This window comes from Andrographis paniculata, unplaced genomic scaffold (genome assembly GCF_009805555.1).
Source record: "Andrographis paniculata isolate CXL003 unplaced genomic scaffold, ASM980555v1 Contig77END, whole genome shotgun sequence".
In the NCBI taxonomy this organism is placed as follows: domain Eukaryota; kingdom Viridiplantae; phylum Streptophyta; class Magnoliopsida; order Lamiales; family Acanthaceae; genus Andrographis; species Andrographis paniculata.
Genome location: NW_026137614.1, coordinates 1,456,514 through 1,475,944, shown reverse-complemented (window position 1 = coordinate 1,475,944; position 19,431 = coordinate 1,456,514). Strand labels below are relative to the sequence as shown.

General features: G+C 33.9%; 1 protein-coding gene across 3 annotated transcripts in view; it reads right to left on the bottom strand.

Annotated features, from left to right (window-relative positions):
* LOC127266711 (N-terminal acetyltransferase B complex auxiliary subunit NAA25-like) overlaps positions 1 to 19,431 on the bottom strand; it is a 60,672-nt gene that overhangs the window by 25,221 nt on the left and 16,020 nt on the right. For 2 of the 3 annotated variants that reach the window (XM_051297067.1, XM_051297068.1), the window contains 4 exons: positions 17,023 to 17,093; positions 3,515 to 3,644; positions 3,260 to 3,435; positions 2,558 to 2,763 (listed from right to left, as the gene is read on the bottom strand). In XM_051297067.1, coding sequence (XP_051153024.1) covers positions 2,558 to 2,763; positions 3,260 to 3,435; positions 3,515 to 3,644; positions 17,023 to 17,093 — 583 coding nt within the window. The remainder of the gene's footprint in view (positions 1 to 2,557; positions 2,764 to 3,259; positions 3,436 to 3,514; positions 3,645 to 17,022; positions 17,094 to 19,431) is intronic. The other variant, XM_051297069.1, reaches the window with a different exon arrangement.

Genomic DNA, 19,431 nt, shown 5'->3' with positions numbered 1-19,431 from the left:
ATATTTATCGATATTTATCCGATTAACAGTCTTTTCAATCATAATTAATATATAAAATAGGATTAAAATTTATTCCAGAGTATTAATTTCTAGCCGGACTGCAGAAAAAACTTCACGTATTGAAGGAAGAGGTTTACAACCAAGAATTTGCCCTTTAACTTCGTCAAGATGACGATGAACACCTGCAAGAAACATAAACACTCGGTCATTCTCCTCACTCTTCTTTTGTCTGGCACAATCTGAGGGACTCTCCCACTTCTCATCATAGCAGTGGTCCAGTTCTTGCCACATGGAGACCATCTAAATGTAATATGTTGTAAGATCACGGATGCCTTGCTTGGATTGCCACAATCGAATCTTCAAGTCAAAGATCTGAGAAAGTTCTAAAGATCAGAATAAATGGCCCAAATAGACTCCCAAACCTCTCTAGCAGACTTCATGAACAAGTGTGGCTTAGCAATGGAAACCTCCATGGAATTGAGAAGCCAAGCAGTGACCAAGGAATTATCAGATTGCCAAAAACGATAAGAAGGATCAATAGTGTTTGCCTCGGAAATCTCACTAGTTAAATATTCTATCTTTCCACGATCATCGATAGCAAATTTGACAGACTGAGACCACTCAAAAATATTTCTTCCATTCAAGCGGTGTACAGTAATTTGCATCGAGGAGTGCGAAGTATCTAAAGTTGAATAAGATAAAATAGGATGATTGGTAGAGTTGAAATTGGGGGAACAAGCCATATTGAAAAAATGGAATAAAGACAAAAAAATGGGTAAAAGAGATTAGAGAACCTACTCTAATACCATGTAGATTCAAATAACACAATTCTCCCTTGTATATTATTTCTGAACCGTACAGGTTTAAATAGAAAAGATACAACAACTAGTTAGCTAAATTACAAGAATTAATTAGCTAAATTACAGAAAATTAACTAGCTATTGAATAGAAATTAAAACTAATTAAAACATAATTTAATTAGAAATAAAACAAGAATTAAACCTAAATTTATACTAAATAACTGACCGTAACTTACAACAATATTATTTTGAACACATAAATATTTTTTCTACAGTGATAAAATATCATCTCAAGTGAGAGTGTTAAGTCTTAAGTGTTAGTCCACATGAGTAAATGTTGGGAAATCCCCTTTGTTTATAAAGGTGAAAGAGAATTCCTCTTATCACCGATTGGTATTGAGATGGAGCCTTGAATTTCTTCTTAACAAAGTTTACCTAATCAAATAATATGTTATCCTATCTAGAAAGTACGTTCTTGAACTAGCATGATTGAATGTAAGATTGTGAATTCTCTTATAGATCCAAACATGAAGTTACTTCCTAAACAAGAGAGCCCCTGATTGATCCTGGAGAATATAGAAGGCTAGTTGGAAATTAAATTATCTCATTCACTTTTGATTTTTCTTTTTTGTTCTCCAAAACCACAAGAATATGAAAATTTTCGAAATTTAACTTGGATATATAAACACACAATAATGCACTATTGGTACTCAAGCATATAAGTTGAGGATTAGGCTTCCACGCCAACAAAATGTATCAAACACAAAAATATTAAAGGCACTCAAAAGGTATATGTAGTGCTATTTTTTTTATTTTTTGTAAGAGGAGATTAATTTTGTTAGAGAAACAGAGATACAAAACCTTGTATGCACTGCTATGATGAGGTTCAAAATTGCTCTCTCATTCACTCCTTCAAAACAGGTAGCTGATGCATTTGTGAAGTGGTTGAAAGAAAAAAAGTTCAAAGACCCTTTAGTGTACCGCAGAATATTAAAACCTGAGTTGATTAAAGCCCAGAATATTAATAACTAATTAATGATAACTAAACCTATCTAACTAGGTGGAATTATATTATCTTAAGTAATATTCGTCTAAAATTCTATAGTATCCCTATATTTAATCAAGCAAAGTAAACATGATATTAATTAGTCACAATTATATAATCTATTGAAATAATATTAGAGATTATAATATCCTACAAAGTAAACACACCCTTAGATTTGCATATAATTGTAACAATAATTGAAGTAATAGGTTAAGTATTTACAGATGGTACTAGTTATATGATTTCCCGGCTCCAAGCATATATCAGGTGTAACATTGTTGACATAGCTCGCTACCTTCCCTCAATGCATTAGCAAAACTATATATGCACACACACACTTTTTCACCAATTCCTATATGATCCCACAGCAAAGCTGTTTGGCTGCCTTTCTCATTAAAATCTCGTTATATAAACAACCAAAATTTATCTTTTAGTTGAAAGCAAGATAATATAGTTATTATGGAAGAAACTAAATCCACTAATAACTAACATGATTTTCCGTTTTTTTTCTTTTGCGTATCATAATTCTGTCTAATTCATTTTTCTTTTAATTTTTAAATGTGCAATATCCTCCAACATCCTACCTATGCCTGTACCCATCAAAGGCATTATTGAGATAACCCCATCATTATATGCAGCTCAAGATAGTATATATTAGTTTTGAAATTGCACCACCAGCTAAATATTAAAAAGAATATGGATTTATTCATACCCTCAATCGAAAGAGTTTGCATGTTGTCGTCAATCATGTCCCGAAGTTTCAGAATAGAAATTGACTGCCCAAGTGCTTTAATTGGTAAGTTGTTGCTAGCGTCACAACACTCCAATAATTTCTTCAATAGCAAGCTCTTTCTATCATGATCAAGAACTTCAACTAACATTGTAATCTCTGACATTAAGCAACCGAAGTGACCAAACCTGTATAACGATGGAATGATGAACACAAATGATAGGAAGAAAGGACTCCTAGCACTCTGCAGAAGCCAGGAAGTCAAAAATAGAGAGCACTATAAAACCTACAAAATAAAATAAAGCTGAGCAAAGAGCTCCTCGCCAACCAAAACACCACATTTAGCAAAAAAGTCTGAAAGATCATTTGCACTTCTAGGAGTGTATTGGAAAGAGACTAGTGGACATCTGAAAATGGAGTGCTGTGACCTATTTATAATAGAATTGTTGATTTAATAATGGAAGCATAGTGATACAAGTGATCTGAATCTGTAGCCTAGACTCAGAAACATACATCCATGAACTAGTTTATCAAACTATAACTCAAGAGCTAACCAACATGAAAATGAGAAAACAACAAACAAAATAAACATGTAGAAGGTGCGAAAAATAGTCAATAAGCAGGAGAGACAAAGACTACGACTAAATAACTCCCAAATGCTACCATAACTAAAGTTGGGTGTACCTCATAAAATACTGCACTAGATCTTCAACTATTACATCAGCATCTCCTCTCCCAAACAGAAGTTTAATCCTTCCAATTTCAACTTTTGCTAAGTATAAACATCTTGGAATACTTTGTTCATGCTTAGCCATTAATTTCTCTACAAGGGTCACAGCATTTGATATACGTGAATCAAACTGCACAGAAATGCTAAACAAATCAATTTCTGTTTAAAAAAGTCTGAAAATATTTTCTAGCAGCGCTATAGTAACATACAACTTCCTCAGATAAGCTTAAATTCTGCTGCTTGGTATAGGGATGCACGGCACCAGACATTTTGGTGAAAAACCTACCATCCTCCAGTAGACCTCCAAGGTAACGCTGGAAGCAAGCCCAGTCATCAGGACTATCAACCCAAGTATACAAAAACTGTTAGAAGTAAGCTACTATTGTTCCATATGCAACAATGATGATAAAAAATCGGTACAACGATATGAGGCATCATAAATAAATTCAGAATTTAGTGTGGTTTCATGCCTGTTTCATCCTATAAAATGTTTCATCCAATTGTAACTATAATATTATCACTCCAATCCCATACAATAACGAGGACAAGGAACACAAAAAGTTAAGAATTATTTGTTAAGATGTTCAGATGCCTAAAACTGAAGGTATTCCTTCAATAAATCAGGCACATGCAAGAAATTCATCCATTATTTGTGATATGTCAAACCTTACAAGCCAATGAAAATCAGTAATATCCCATACTTATAACCATCATTTCATAGTTACAGCCATTACTTCAAATTACAGCAATTCATACAATTGACAATGCCTTTATCGGAGTTTTGACAATCCATAACATCAACTTGTTAATGGAAACTGATGGTCCGCACAAGTGCATATGCTAGTGTCAAAGGCTTATGGAATTGAGAGTCCCCACTAATGTGTTTTGATCGTCATGAAATATATATATTGGAATTGTAGATACATTGACTTATATATTGATAATGAAATTAAAGTCTATTTATAGACCTTTTACAAAAGGATAAAGTTAAATAGTAACAACCAAATCTAGTAACATATCTAGATAATAACAACCTAATCTAGTAAATATAATTATATGATAACTAATAAATTTAATTAATATTCCCCCCGTCCCATATAATTTGTCCCTATTCTCTATTTTCGTCCGTCCCACATAATTTGTCCATTCCTTTTTTGGAAATATAATTATACACTTTAATTTCATTTTAAATTTCAAATTTTATAATTTTTTTAATCTTAATTAAACTATTTAGTTATCTTAATCTTAATCCACAATTATTTTTATTATACAATAATTATTTTTACTAATACACTTCTTAATTATTTACTAATCACATTTTACCTAAATTCTCGTATCTACAGTAATACGCTCATAATACATGGGACGGAGGGAGTATCAACTAAAATATCTATCTAAAATATATTGCAACATATAGGAACATGTTCAAAACACAAGATTACTTGTGTTTCCTTTTAAGCATCTTATTAATAAATTCATCAAAGACGTTTCTTAGATAATCATTGAATAATATAAGGAGGGGGTATAAGGACTTATCTATCTAGGATGCTCCCCAGAGACCTCCCTTCCATTGCCCCAAATCTTCAGCAACTACACCACCAAACTTTCTTGTCTGCACTTAGGCTCCCTGTTATCCCAAAATCAAGAATTCTCTCCATCCTTTAACTCCAGCTTACCCCAAGCCCGAACCACTCATCCCTATCCTAACAGGTACCTGGAAAATGATTATCCACGTAAGCAATCCAGGAAAGACTATACATGGGCAGAAAAACTTCTTTCCTCTCTTGGAAACATAAATCTGGCCAACAATGATAAAGAACGGGGGGCTATGATCAACATGTCTCCTGTATTGTATAGTTTATTCCCATTTATTCAACACAGCCCCAGCACCAAGAAATTTGCCTACATCAGTTCTAAGGATGCCTGAGAAGCTTGTAAAGTCATAAGAACTCTATCAAGTTTGTTGCAATCCCCAGTCCTCAGTTTTGGCGTATTTAGCTCGGTACTCACAACCGTATCTGTTCTGAGCCCAACTCTACTGAAAAACCCTCAATGACTCCACTCACAGCTTGTCAAACCAGGTAGAAGATGATTCTCCAGATTCAATTATTCACCGCTGCTTCTTGTAGTTCTTCCATTCTCCAGCATAAAGCATTCAGAAATCAGGATTCTCATTGGCAAGTTTGCACCCCTTTGGGTTTTTGCAAGAAACCAAGGTCCAATCCTTAAATGATTCCATCATAGCATCAACTTAGCCGTTGCTTCTATCCTATGGAAAGATTTGGAGGTCTCCTCTGACTTTGGGATTGTTCGTGCTACTATATAAATCCTGTTGAATCAAAAAAGGCAATTTTTTTCTTGGATGGCACTCCAATATCTTGCTCGCCCAGTGTCGATCATCAATGTTTATGCCCATTACAATGCATCCAGGCGTGATCTTAGGGACCAACATGGTCAACTTTCCTTCCCTCCTGAAGTTTTTTATGCTTTATAGTGTGTTTTTAAAAATGTATCTATAACATACACAAAGGGTCACACCACAATGGCTATTTACAAAATAAATACATAGAAAACTAATAACTTCCAATTGATGGTGGGGTGTGCAAAAGTAAAACAGTTAACCTGTTAGAAGACTTTTTATTGTATACATACTATCTTTTCTAATTCATAATTAGCCGTGGATGTAAAGTATTTGTTGAGATATTTTAGATATTCATATTTAGATTTAGTAAATATAGAGTTAGATTTGGTCTTATCCATAGATTAAATTATTTAGATTTGAGAGTTTCCGATTCTGTGTTTCCGGTCTCCGGTGAGAGTTTCGTATTTTCCAATGGAAAGTTCTTATTTTCCAGTTCCGTGTTTTCTAGTTTTGGTGAGAGTTCTGTGTTTCCGACTCTATTTCAGTTGAGAGCACTTCTTCAAATTTTGGCATGATGGACGATTGTGGTTGCATCATCTTTGATCTCTCTTTGCAAACTCAAGTTGGTTTCTGTTATACCACTTGAGTTTGAGAGGATGCCGACATATTTTAGATAATCAGTTTATTTAGATTTGAGTCTATCGGGGTAAGTTGTTTATATATAGACCCTTTATTTTGATATTAAAATAATATAATTATCCAGTTTCCATAATTTATTTTCACAATATTAAAGAGAAATATATATACATATATATTAAAGGTGCTTTTGTTTATAGAGTTTCTACAGGATTTTACTGTGCGATTACTATTCAAATCCTTAACCTACAAATCCTCAAAAACCTACCCTATAAATCCTATACTCTTACTATTTGGCCGTACACTGCCACACTTTATTTTTCAGTTTTATTTTTCTTTTCTTTTTTTAATATACGCCACTGCAAATCCGGCCAAAGAACAACGAAATGACGGCGACGGTGTCGGCGACCACCGGTGGAAAAAGCTGTAAAATTGAAAAAAAAGAAAAAGAAAAAAAAAGATTAACAAAAATGATGAAAATACCGAAGCAGAGAAAGAATCAAAGAAAAAAAAAACTCACAGGATGTTTTGGGAGGAAGGTGGCGGCACAATGTAGAAAAAAGAAGGAGAAGAAGAAAAAAGAAAGAAAAGAAGGAAGGGAAGAAGACGCCACAGGAAGAAGAGAGGAAAGAAGAAATGGGGTGGGGTGGGCGGTGGTCTTGAGTGTATTAGCGGGCTTAGGGTTTTTGTATATATATATATGTCAAATCAAATCATATTTTTATTTATTAATCATATTTTTTAAAATATTTAAATATTAAAATATTTAAACTATCACATCAATATAATATTTTTTAATAAAATAATAATTTTTTCAAACATAATCATTACAAAATTCAAATCCTTAACCAAACACAAATACAAAATCCTAACTTCAACATTCCTACAAAATCCAAATCAAAATTCAAACTCCCAAAAAAACACACCCTAAAACAAAAGAAAAATGATTAACATAACACATTGAGGTTGTGTTCTCCTAGTGTTTATAGTGGGATTATTATTGTTAGTTAGTGAGAATTGTAAGTTTTTTTTTTTTTTAGTAAAATAGATTGTTGGAAATTATTATATCAAGAGTATCAAATAATTATCAAAAAATAAAATTCGATGTCACAATAATTTATTGAAATAAATTCGATAATCACGTCAAATCGAGATAAAACTTCTTTCCATAAAACCAAATACGCTCCGATAGCGCCTCCTATTCGTGGCATAATGTTCTTAATGATAAAACGAAGTTCATCCCCGAATTAGGTGACACCCTAATATTTAGAAATTTCGACGAACTAAAGTAAGAAGATTTAACTATGTCGGAAGGCTAAACGAGAGAAGATTGTTTTCGGAATATTAACCGAAAAGTCGCAAAAAAATATTATTGGAAAAGGGTAAGGAATAGAAGAGAGAACTCTTCTTGTTGGTGTGTCTTGAAAGGGTGTGGAGATGACCTTTTATAGGCACTCCACCCCGAGTCAAAACTGCCCGGCATTAAATGCCCGAGCCGCAACTGCCGGTAACCAAACATAATTCTGGTCATAAATACATTATATGAACTTTGAATTTCAAAGAATCATTTATCATACATGTATATAATTATAATTTATGGGCTATATTTTTTTTGCACAAAAATATATTTTTTTGGGCTTCAAAAAAATATTTTGTTGTTTAGATTTGGCTACGGAGTATAATAGACTTCGTCAAATCTAGCATTCACCAAACTCAAGTCCAACCCACGACCACGACCAAGACCTTTGAGCCGGAGACAAAACTCATGCCGTGTACTTGTGTCATTATTTTGTTCGGGTAGGTGGCACGCGTGTTTGTGGCTTACTGGCATTCATATACCTAACCATATTATTGATAACTACCATACAACCCATATACATTTCAACTCATTGAATAATCGGTTCCGAACATTATGAATTTAATTTAAAATTAAATTACATTGATTAAATAATTAATCGATTTTCCAACATAGTTTTTATTATTTTTTAAATATTTTTTCGGAGAATATAACGTATTTTTATTGGGAAATGAGTAGTAAAAAATTCACTAGAAATGGTGTGTTTCAAATAACAAATGTTAAGTGGTTTTGTAAATCTTGTCCCCAAGTTTTTCTTGCACTAGTGTTGTCATCAGCCCATAACCAAACAACTACAAATATTGTTCACGATTAAGGGTATTGGTGACAAACTTTGAGGATGAATTCTGAACGATCGGACAAATTATGTATACTCACCGCCTAATAGATACACAATATATAACTATTATAAGTTGATTTTTCAGCATCTAATTAAACTAATTACATATATGAATCTTCTAATTCTACTATAATCTTGGTAAGTAAATATCTAATTATAGATATGAATCATCTAATTCTACCTTAAGATAAGTAAATATCTACAATTATAACAAGGAAATAAGAATAAAATCAACAGCTCTAAATTACAGCTTGACAATTGGCACAATGATTAATATCTATTGGCTCTACCTCGTCCTTTCAACCTCAACAAAAGGCTAGTTAAGGGTTTTTATTGACATTAACAATTTTCCAATATTGTTAAACTTTAGAGAAGGGTATACTACTTCACTAAAAAAATAAAGTAGATAATACACATCTATATATATATATATAGGTAAAGTAAGGAGACTATCCACCAAACAAAGGGTGTGTTCCTTTACACCAAAACCTCAATTTTTTACTATTTGAATTTTGCGTTTCTCGAAAAAAATATATTTTTTTATCTCATAATACATCTCATAATATATTATTTTAATATAACTCAAATCAAAAGTTTCCAAACTCAATCAAAAGAAACAGTGTTTTAGAATTTATGTTATTTTTGTCATTAGTTATTAAGAATTGTAAAATTGTTTTGGAATTATGATATTGTTGGAGTGAATTAGGGTGTGTTTGCGTTCATTTTTATCACGGTTCCCAATACACACTATTTTTAATAAAAATATATTATTTTATTTTACAAAACATTTAAAAATAAAAAAACACGTATTTTAATAACACTTTCACAGTCTCTAATAATTAAAAAAGAAAACCCCCAAAACTTTGTAAACACTTGTGTTCTTTTGTGGGTTTTATCCCAAATTTTTTTACTATTTTTTTTTCCCTCCAAAAATATCAAATCAAACAATTACTTTTTTTATATTATATTACAAATCTGTTTTACATTTTCAAAATATCACAACAACTTCTATTTATATGACATTAAACAACTATTCAAATTCAACTTTTTATTATTAAAAAATTCAAACCAACAAACACACACATTTGTGTTTGGTTTGGAGGAAAAAAAATTATGTAAGGTATAAGAAATTGTGTAGATAATTTAAAAATAATATGTGTGTAAATATATTAAGTTTTTTGGAAAAATGTGTTGGACTTTTTCACAAAAAGAACACACTATAAAAGAACACATCCTTAATTGTCACTATTTTTTAAGTATTTTGTAAGAAAAATAATGCATTTTTATTTGAAAATAGAGGTAATTTTTTTATTGGGAATAGTAGAAAATAAAAGAAAAAACTTCAAATATATAACCCTAATAATCCTAACTATATCAAGATATGAATATATATTCATTACATAGTATCAAGATATGAATATATATATTCATTACATAATCATATGAAATGGACTAAGCTGACACTTCTCTTCAAGCTACAGTGTGCAAGTCATATGATCCAATCTTGTTGCTTAAGAACTCAATCTAAAACCTCTAAGGACATTTGGTTATATGCCTACAAGTTGATCAATATATGTCTATACATCTACATAACATTTTCTCCCTAATAAAGTGACAATGCATTTCAATACATTTCGTTCATTCATAAAACACTGGGTTTGAGGCAATGTGCAATACAATCTAATTATCACACCACAATTTCATCTTTGCCACCTTACAAAACTTAAGTTCACAAATTAATTGTTTAATTATAGAAGGTTGACATATAGCTAAGGCCATAGCATAGTACTCTGCACTAGAACATGAACCACATCTTGCATTTTATTCTTCCAAAATATCAAATTACCTCCAACAAATACATAAAAGCCCGAGGTAAAACACCAATCGACTGGAGATCCTGCCTAATAAGCATTTGAATATCTAACAATTTTAGAATGACCTTAATTTGCATATAGTAGGCATACCCTGTAGACCCTTTAGTGTACTGCAGAAGGGTCATTGTGATCAACTGCTCACATTGCTTCTTATCATTTGTGTATCCACAATGATGGGATGTAAAGAATTCGAATCCTCATTTCCTCGCATGCACATTTAACTTTGAAAATTTAATTGATAGGTGAATTCCCTTGCTTAGACTACAAGAGTTCAAAGTACATAATTAAGAATTTTACTAGAGTACAGGAGTTCGGCATATTCTCATGTCTGTTTGCATGCATTAACATAAGAAAATGGATTTGAGATCCCAACATTCATCAAATGATCAAATCAAGAAGGAGATGCAATTCTCAGATTTTGAATAGAAAAAATCAAATGAAGAAGAAGATTAATTCTTTCAAAAACTGTGTCATCTTACATACAACGATAGGAAGACTTATAAACAAAAATCCTAATAAAAATAGAAGAACACTATCCTATATCTTATTACATGAATCATGGGATCATCCTCTATCTTATCCCATGAATCATGGGATCTCTAGCTGTACAAAGGAACTAAGATATTTGTTTCCTAAAAATAAATTTATTCTCATATTTTTCCACTCTCTCTCAAGCTGGTGAATAGGCATTTTTCCATTTTCAGCTTGGATACAATAGTTTGAAACATTGAGCTATTCAATCATTTTGTTAAAATATCTAATAGTTTGACTGGTTGTTGATACGTAAGACGTGCAAATCACTCTGTTGTCCATCTTCTCTTTGATCAAATGTTTGTCAATCTTAATATTTTTTCTTCAGTCATGTTGCACCGGATTGTGAGCTATGCTAATTACAGACTTGTTGTTGCAGTAGAGTCTCATAGGCCCTTCCCACTTAATTTTTAGGTCTTCAAGAATAATCTTTAACTAATGTAGCTTACAAACACCTTGGACCATTGCCCTAAACTTTTCTTCTGCACTTGATCGAGCTACCACATTTTGTTTGTTGCTCCTCCGTGTCACAAGATTTCCCTCAAGAAAAGTGCAATATCCATAAGTTGACCTTCTATCAACTATAGACCGAGCATAGTCTCAAGTCTCCATTTCATTTGAATAAAGTACTCTATTGGTTGCTTGCAAATCAACCTATTTTGGGTTGTGCATAAATTGACCGATCACGCTTACTGCAAATGCTATATCCAGACATGTGTGGGAGAGATAAATAAGCATCGCTGGTACATCTCCTAGTCTACTGCAGCAGCATCGTCTGCTGTTCCAAGTTTGAGATTCAGGTCCATTGGGTAACCATTGGTTTTCATGTTGTCTTGCCTGTTTCATTAAAAAGGTCTCTAACATACTTATGTTGGTAGATAAAAATCCTTTTGTTTCAAATGAGCAACCTCAATTCCAAGGAAATACTTTAGCTTTCCCAATGTTTTGATCTCAAAATCTTTTGGCAAACATTGACTCAATGCTTTATTCTCTTTATCATCATTCCCTATTGTGACTTGTAATCAACATACACACGTAGGGCTGTGACTCCCACTGAAGGAGAATATTTAATGAATAGTGTATGATCACCTTGCCTTTGTTTATACCCCATAGCCAACATAACCCTTGCAAATCTTCCAAACCGTGCCCAAGGAGAGTGCTTAAGTCCATATAGAGCCTTCTTCAAATTACACACGGTGTGAGCATCCAAGTTCTTATTATAACCTGGTGGAACCTCGATATAAATCTCTTCCTCTAGATCCCTATGTAAGAATGCATTTTTAACATTAAATTGTTTCAGATCTCATCCATAGTTGGCAGGAAGCGCAAGCAAGACTCTTATTGTATTCATTTTTGAATCATGAGCAAAAATCTCTAGATAATCAATCCCATAAGTCAGTGAATATCCTTTCGCCAGAAATCACACCTTATATCGTTTAATTTCCCATCCGCCTAGTATTTGACTATATACACCCATCTACAACTCACCAGCTTTTTTTCCACTAAGTAACCTTACCAATTCCCAGGTTTTGTTCTTTTCCAATGCTCCCATTTCTATATCCATAGCTTGAGAAACACTAGTAGGGATAGTGATGGTGTTTAGCTTAGCAAGAAAGGTTATGTGAGATGCTGAAAATTTCTTGAAAAATAGGTATTGAGCTAGAGTATACAAAGGCCTGTTCTACACTCTCTGGTTTCTTTCTAACATCAATGGGTAAATTCAAGTCATCACCAACAGACGGTTCACCTTTTGTTCCAGACATGGTAATGGATTGAGAAATATTATTACTTCAACATTTATGAGTTCGGATCAGAATTTATTACCTCAGTTAATGGTTTTGGGTTAGACTTTTGGATTCCTACTGGTTCTGGGACAGCCTTTTTTCCCTCCGTTTTGTATTTCTTTGCACACCTCATGTGTTAATCAAGTCCTTTAGCAATATCAGGAGCAACAGATTCAGACAAAGGAACAACAGCAAGAGCAAATCTAGGCAAAGGAAGAAGTAGGAGTAGGTTCAAGCAAAACAGGACTGCTATCGGGACTAGTGGTGAGATTAAGAGGATCTAGAAAAAAAACTTCTTAATCTTTATCTTCCTAAATTGGGTTCTCCCCTCAAAGATAAGATCTAGTACAATAAGATTGTTTCTCATTGAATGTGACATCTATTGACACAAAGAATTTCTTGGATGGAGGTGATAACATTTGTATCCTTTTTTAGTGGAAGAGTACCCTACAAAGATACATTTTTGGCTCTAGGATCCAATTTTCTCTTGTTTGGACCATGTATATGAACAAAAGGCACACACCCAAAGACTCTTGGAACAAGATTATTTGTGGTTCTTAAGTCGGGATAAAAGGATGAGAGAACTTCCATTGGAGTTTTGTGGTGCAAGACATGAGAAGGCAAATGATTTATGAGATGTGTGGCTGTAAGAACTACTTCTCCCCAAAAGGTTTTAGGTACACCATTCTGAAACAACACTGCTCGAGTCTTCTCGAGGAGGTCACCATTTTTCCTCTCTGCTACTTCATTTTGTTATGGAGTACTCATGAATAATCCCATTATTTTGAAAGTAATGAATGAGGACTTGGTTTAAATAATCATTGGCATTGTTCGACCTAAATCTCTTGACACGGATCCCAAATTGATTTTTGACCATTAAGCAAAAATTTAAGAACAGTACTAAGATCATACTTGGACTACAAGAGGAACAATCAAGTGACACGGGACAAACCATCGTGCTCCAGAGACACTAAGAATAGTAGAAGGACCCCATATACGGTGAAAAGGAACATAATTTCTTTTATTACTAATGAGAAAAGACACTCGCTTATGTTTGGCGAGTTCACACACATCACAATGAAATTCCTTAACGCTTATATCCTAAAACAAGGTGGAAAACAAGACCTTAACAACCCTAAATGATGGATGTCCTAAACGATGATGGTAAAGATAATTATCTCTCTATTGGATGAACTTTTTGATATTAGACCCTTACTCTGGACGAGGTTCAGCTGTCTTGGCATCTCAAGGTAATAAAGGTTGTCCCTTACTTTATCACGTCCAATCGTCCTCCCCGAAACCTTGTCTTGAAACACTCAACAACCACTATAAAAAACCACATTGCATGATAGATCTTGGGTAAGTTGTTGTATAGAAACAAGATTGGGGGATAATTTGGGGACATGAAAGACATTTTTAAGGGTCATTGTAGGGTTTATTAGAACATCTCCTACTCCTGCAACAGTTGTTAGAGATCCATCAGTTGTGACTATATTCCAGCTACTAGGACATAGGGTGTAGGTTGAAAAGTATTTAGATGAGTGGGTCATATGATTAGTGGCTCCGAAGTCCATGATCCAAGAATTGGTAAATAGTGTGTCTGAAGCATTTGATCCAATGGAAATAAGAAACATATCTGAATACACCAATGATTAGGTACCTAAAGGCTTCTTAAGACGGTTGATTAGAGACCTTAACCTCTCAATTTCCTCCTGATTAAGGCCATTTGGCTCTTCACTTTTTGGTGCAGCAGCGATGTGTACTTGTCCAGCATGATTTAGGGGCCCTTTATTCCTTGATTGGTCTCATTTTTTATTCCACTCTCGGCTTGAGGGCTTTCCATGAAGCTTCCAACATTTCACTCGATTATCCCAAGGTTTTTCGCAATAAGTACAAAACAACCTGTCGCGATTTTGTAACTCATTTGGCACTATTCATTTTTAATAAAATATCACATCAAATACATTTTTTCTTTCACAAAATATCAAATCAAATACTAACTTTTACTTTTTTCTAAACTTAAAAAATTCCAAAAGTCTCCATAAACTCATGTCTAAACGGAGCCTTAGGTTGATTACTCCTCATTGCTTCAAGGGCTACTCTTTTTTTCAGGTCTAAGACAGTTTTGGTATCACTAGCCACCATAGCCATGTTATCAACACTTTGTGGTTCCAACATCACAGACCTATTTTCTGTTTACCAAGGGTTTGGACTCTCACTTGATCAAGTTGTGGATTCATAGCACATAAAAAATCATAAAGGCTGTCTTTCTCAATAAAATCCTTTAGAACTGCTGCGTCTACGGAGCACTTGGTGTTTATTACCCTATAACGGTCAAGTTCCTACCACAATGATTTTAATTGTTTGGCATACTCACGTTATAGTTTTCGTCCCTTGTTTTGCTGCCATCGTCTTCATCTTGACTTCATACACCTGAGTTGCATCTTTTAGACTTGGAATAAGTTTCTCGAATAGCATCCTAGACATCCTTGGCACTGTTCAAGAACATGCAAGTATCGCTAATTTCTGGGATTATAGAATTCCATAACCAAGCCATTATCATAGAGTCTTCTTCATCCCACGCTTCAAATTTGGGATCTTCCTTCTTTGGTCATGTCCCAATAAAATGACTAATTTTTCTCTTTCCTTTCAATGTTGCTTGGACGAGTTGAGACCATTTGAGGTAGTTTTTTCCATTTAGTCTATAAGCAGACTGAATGCCTTTCACCGGCATGTTGGACTCGAATTTCCTCCCCGGACTGTGCAGTCTCTGTTAGGTCTGACATATTATAACTTGCAGCCTCCGGTGATTAGGACTACTAAACTTTGAGAAATAGTACAAAACACTCGGCAATTAAGGCTGGTTGAACAGAGGAAAGAAAACTTAGTAGAAAGAGCTGCTCTAGTACCATCTCAGATTTTGAATAGAAAAATCAAATGAAGAAGAAGATTAATTCTATAAAAAAAACTGTCATCTTTACATACAAGGATATGAAGACTTATATGCGAAAAATCCTAATAAAAATAGAAGGAAACTATCCTATATCTTATTCCATGAATCATGGGATCATCCTCTATCTTACCTCATGAAACCATGGGATCTCTAGCTGTACAAAGGAAACAAGATATCTTTTTCCTAAAATAAATTGATTCTCATATTTTTCCAGTAGGGCTGCATCAGTAGGAGGATCGAAGTAAGATAGGAAGCCTTTTTTTATCCTCTAAAAGAATTCAAAGTTCTTAGACCACAATTGATAATTTTTTCCATTTAGGCAGTGCTTTGTAATCCTGAGATTACTAATCTCAAATAAATAGTGAAATAAAATTTCTACTGGCAGCAGCTGCCATGGTACAAACCAGGGGTAAAGGACAGAGCAATACATAAGTCTGGAAGCTGCGCAGAAAGCAATGTCCCATAATTGAGAATAAAAAATGGTAAATTAATGAACACTTCAAGGAAATCTCCTGAAATGACCCAAATCGATAGAATAGTAAACCAATTGGGAAAGTAAGGAATGGCTGCAACACAGAGAGAAACAGGCAGACAGAGGGGTAGTGGGGCATGGTGAGAATGACTGCGGCATATGGTAATCAACTACAAATAATCCTGGTTGGCGACTTTGGATAACAATTACACAGGTTGAAATTGGGTTGACCTGCTCTAATACTACATTGAGATTGATGTCATTGGAAGAAAAAATAATTGTATATTGAGATGATTCCTCCTTCATGGAGATTACAAGATATGTATAAAAAGAAACGATAGGAAATAAAGAAACACAAATCATACAATTACAACTAATGTAAACAGTAATATAATCATGGATTAGCATACTAATTTAGCACCAATCCTAGGCATTAATCTTGCTAGTAACTAACATCCGCTAACAATAGCACAAAGAGTCCATCATTTGAAAAAAAATTAGTTGGTGCAAGAGTGATGGAATGAAGATGTTGTCCATGAGATTTGATTATAAATGATTCATCAATGATGTGATTTGGTCAGAGATCCTACTAATGAAATATAGACATATAATTATTACTAATTAGTTTGTCTATTTGTATTCCCGAAAAATTCATGGGAGTTGATCAATGGAAAAGTGCTCTCGTATGTACATTATTCACCAAATTGAAGAAACCAACTCTCATATGCATTGTTTGGGCTTTTAGTTTCTACGACATTTTATATGCTTAAAACTAGCTTCCAAAAAAACTCGAGCAATGCCAATTTTAAAAAAAAAAACAATGTAGTTAGTAAGACTCCCTTATAACGTTAGAAGTACAATATATAAATAAAAAATATAAAACCATCAAGTGGTAGTTTAAACAACTCACCGTAATTCCACTACTTTGCAAAATACATTTGTTGCACCAGCATAATCTCCAAGCTTAGCAAGAAGCCTCCCCTATCAACATTAATATTACCATAACTTTACAATACGCATTACAAAATCAAGGTCAACAAAAGTTCACGTGCAATGTGAATACTATATGCACACTATTGTACAAATGATGTTTACACAAAAGTCATTTCTCCATTATCTTTTCTTGTTTTTCTCCAAGTTTGTTTGGATTGTGTTTGGTTTTGGGTTTTATTTTTGCTTTACATAATGATTGCATAAGAGCAAGTAATATATCCCTATTAGGACTTGTAAAAGTTTCATTGTAAAGAAAGTAAGGTGGAAATCAATACAAATAAGGAAAAGGAAATAAACTATTAAAATTCTTCCTGAACCAGAACTGCAAACAAGGAGGTCGGCCTGGTGATCGTACCTTACGGAGGATGTAACGCTCATTGTGGTAATCATTGCAGTTCAGTTAGTGTTCATGTTGTTGTAGGATGGGGATTTGTGATGTGTAAAACTTGCTCAAATCCTATTTGATGTTATGGAATGACTTAAGTTGAAACCCCCTAGATATAGGGCTTGTTAATTATCAAATGGGTTAATAAATTGATTTGTTCCATACTAATATTACACTATTTTAGTATGTATGTATTCATTGATTTTTTAACCAACGCACAAACGATTTGTCTGCCTTCCTACACACTTTAGTGTTTTATCCTCTGCATAAGTTTTTGTACCCATAATTGGTTTGCATGCTTGATGCGCTAATCATAAATCATATAAGAAACAACTCATATAAATTTAGATTTTAATTCTCTAAATTTTTAATTTGTACTTATAAAAATATAGCATTCCTTTATGGATTCATTCATGGATATAGTTCCCAGAGGTGAGCCCTATCATACAGGTTGCCATTGTTATGTAAATCACAAATTTAAAATTTTAGCTATATATCATAGGATGTGTTTGCCAATGTTTTGTCTCGCTTACTCTATTTCAGTATGGGTTTTTGTAATTGGAATCTTTTTGAGATTGTTCGTGCTTTGTTGTTTCAGATAAAAGTCCCTAAGATGTTCTGGGCGGATGATGTTTCTATGGCATGTGTCTTTATTAATCGTCTGTCATCATCAGTCTTGGGGGGTAAGATGTCTTATCAAACTCTCTTTCCGTCAAAATCCTTCAATTCCTTATAAAATCTTTCGGTGTCTATGCTATGTTCGGGATGTTGGGCCACACATTACTAAACTCGATCCTGGGTTTCATAGGTGTCTCTTCCTTGAGTACTCTCGGGTTCAAAAGGATTATCGGTGTTACTATCTAGATCTTAACCGCTACATTGTCTTATCTAATGTCGTTTTCTTTGAGGCCACTAGTTTTTGTTGGCTCTAGTACCCTTACACCCTTTCCAGATGATAATTGGGTAATTTATATTATATCTCCGTCTCAAGCTCCATAAGCCTATTCATTTCCCGCATGTTTACTCCCATCGTCCCAGGTCCTCTTTGCCATGTCTTTCACCAAGTTCTTCGTTTGCAGCTCCCGATCCTCCTTTGGAGTCTGTTGATTCTCCGCCCACATCTCCCAAAGCTATTGAGGACCTCCCATTGCTCTTCGAAAAGGTAAACGTCAGTGTGCCCATTCCATTGCCTCAGTTATTTCTAGTGACCACTTATTGCATCGATCATATTTGTTTGTTTCCGCTCTTAACTCTATATCTATTCCTAAATCTTTTTCCGAGGCCTTCTCATTCTAGTTGGCGTGTTGATATGATTGATGAGATAAATGCACTAGACTCTAACGACATGTAGGAGTTGGTCCCTTTACTGGAAGGGAACAATTGATTGGTTGCAAGTGGGTCTATGCAGTTAAGTAACTCCGATGGTTCTATTGCTCCCCTTAAGGCGCGACTTGTGCCTAAGGGCTATGCTCAAACTTACGGTGTGAACTATTCTGTGACTTTTTCTCAGGTAGCCAAGTTGACTTATGTTTGTAGTTTGATCTATTTAGTTGCACACATAATTGGCCATTGATGCGTTTTATATTCATATCATATGCGATATTTGGGTGATTTTGATTGAATTCTACCTAATTTATATGCGAATTGTCTATTTGCTGTGTGCAGTGGACAAATATTAAATTTGGCATAATTGGTAGAAAAAAGAAATAAAATTAATTAAAGGCCCAAAAGCCCATCTACAAAATAATTAGGGCAAATATCAAATAAGAAGAAAAACACACGCCTATTGCCAAGGGGAGAACGGTTAGGGCAGAAACGCACAGGAGCAAGAGATTGACAGATCATAGATAGCGCAGGAGTAAATCGACAGAGAAGATTTCCCCCTCCCACTATGACTTCATCTTTCTCTTTTATTCTTTGTTATTTGATTATGGAGTAAAT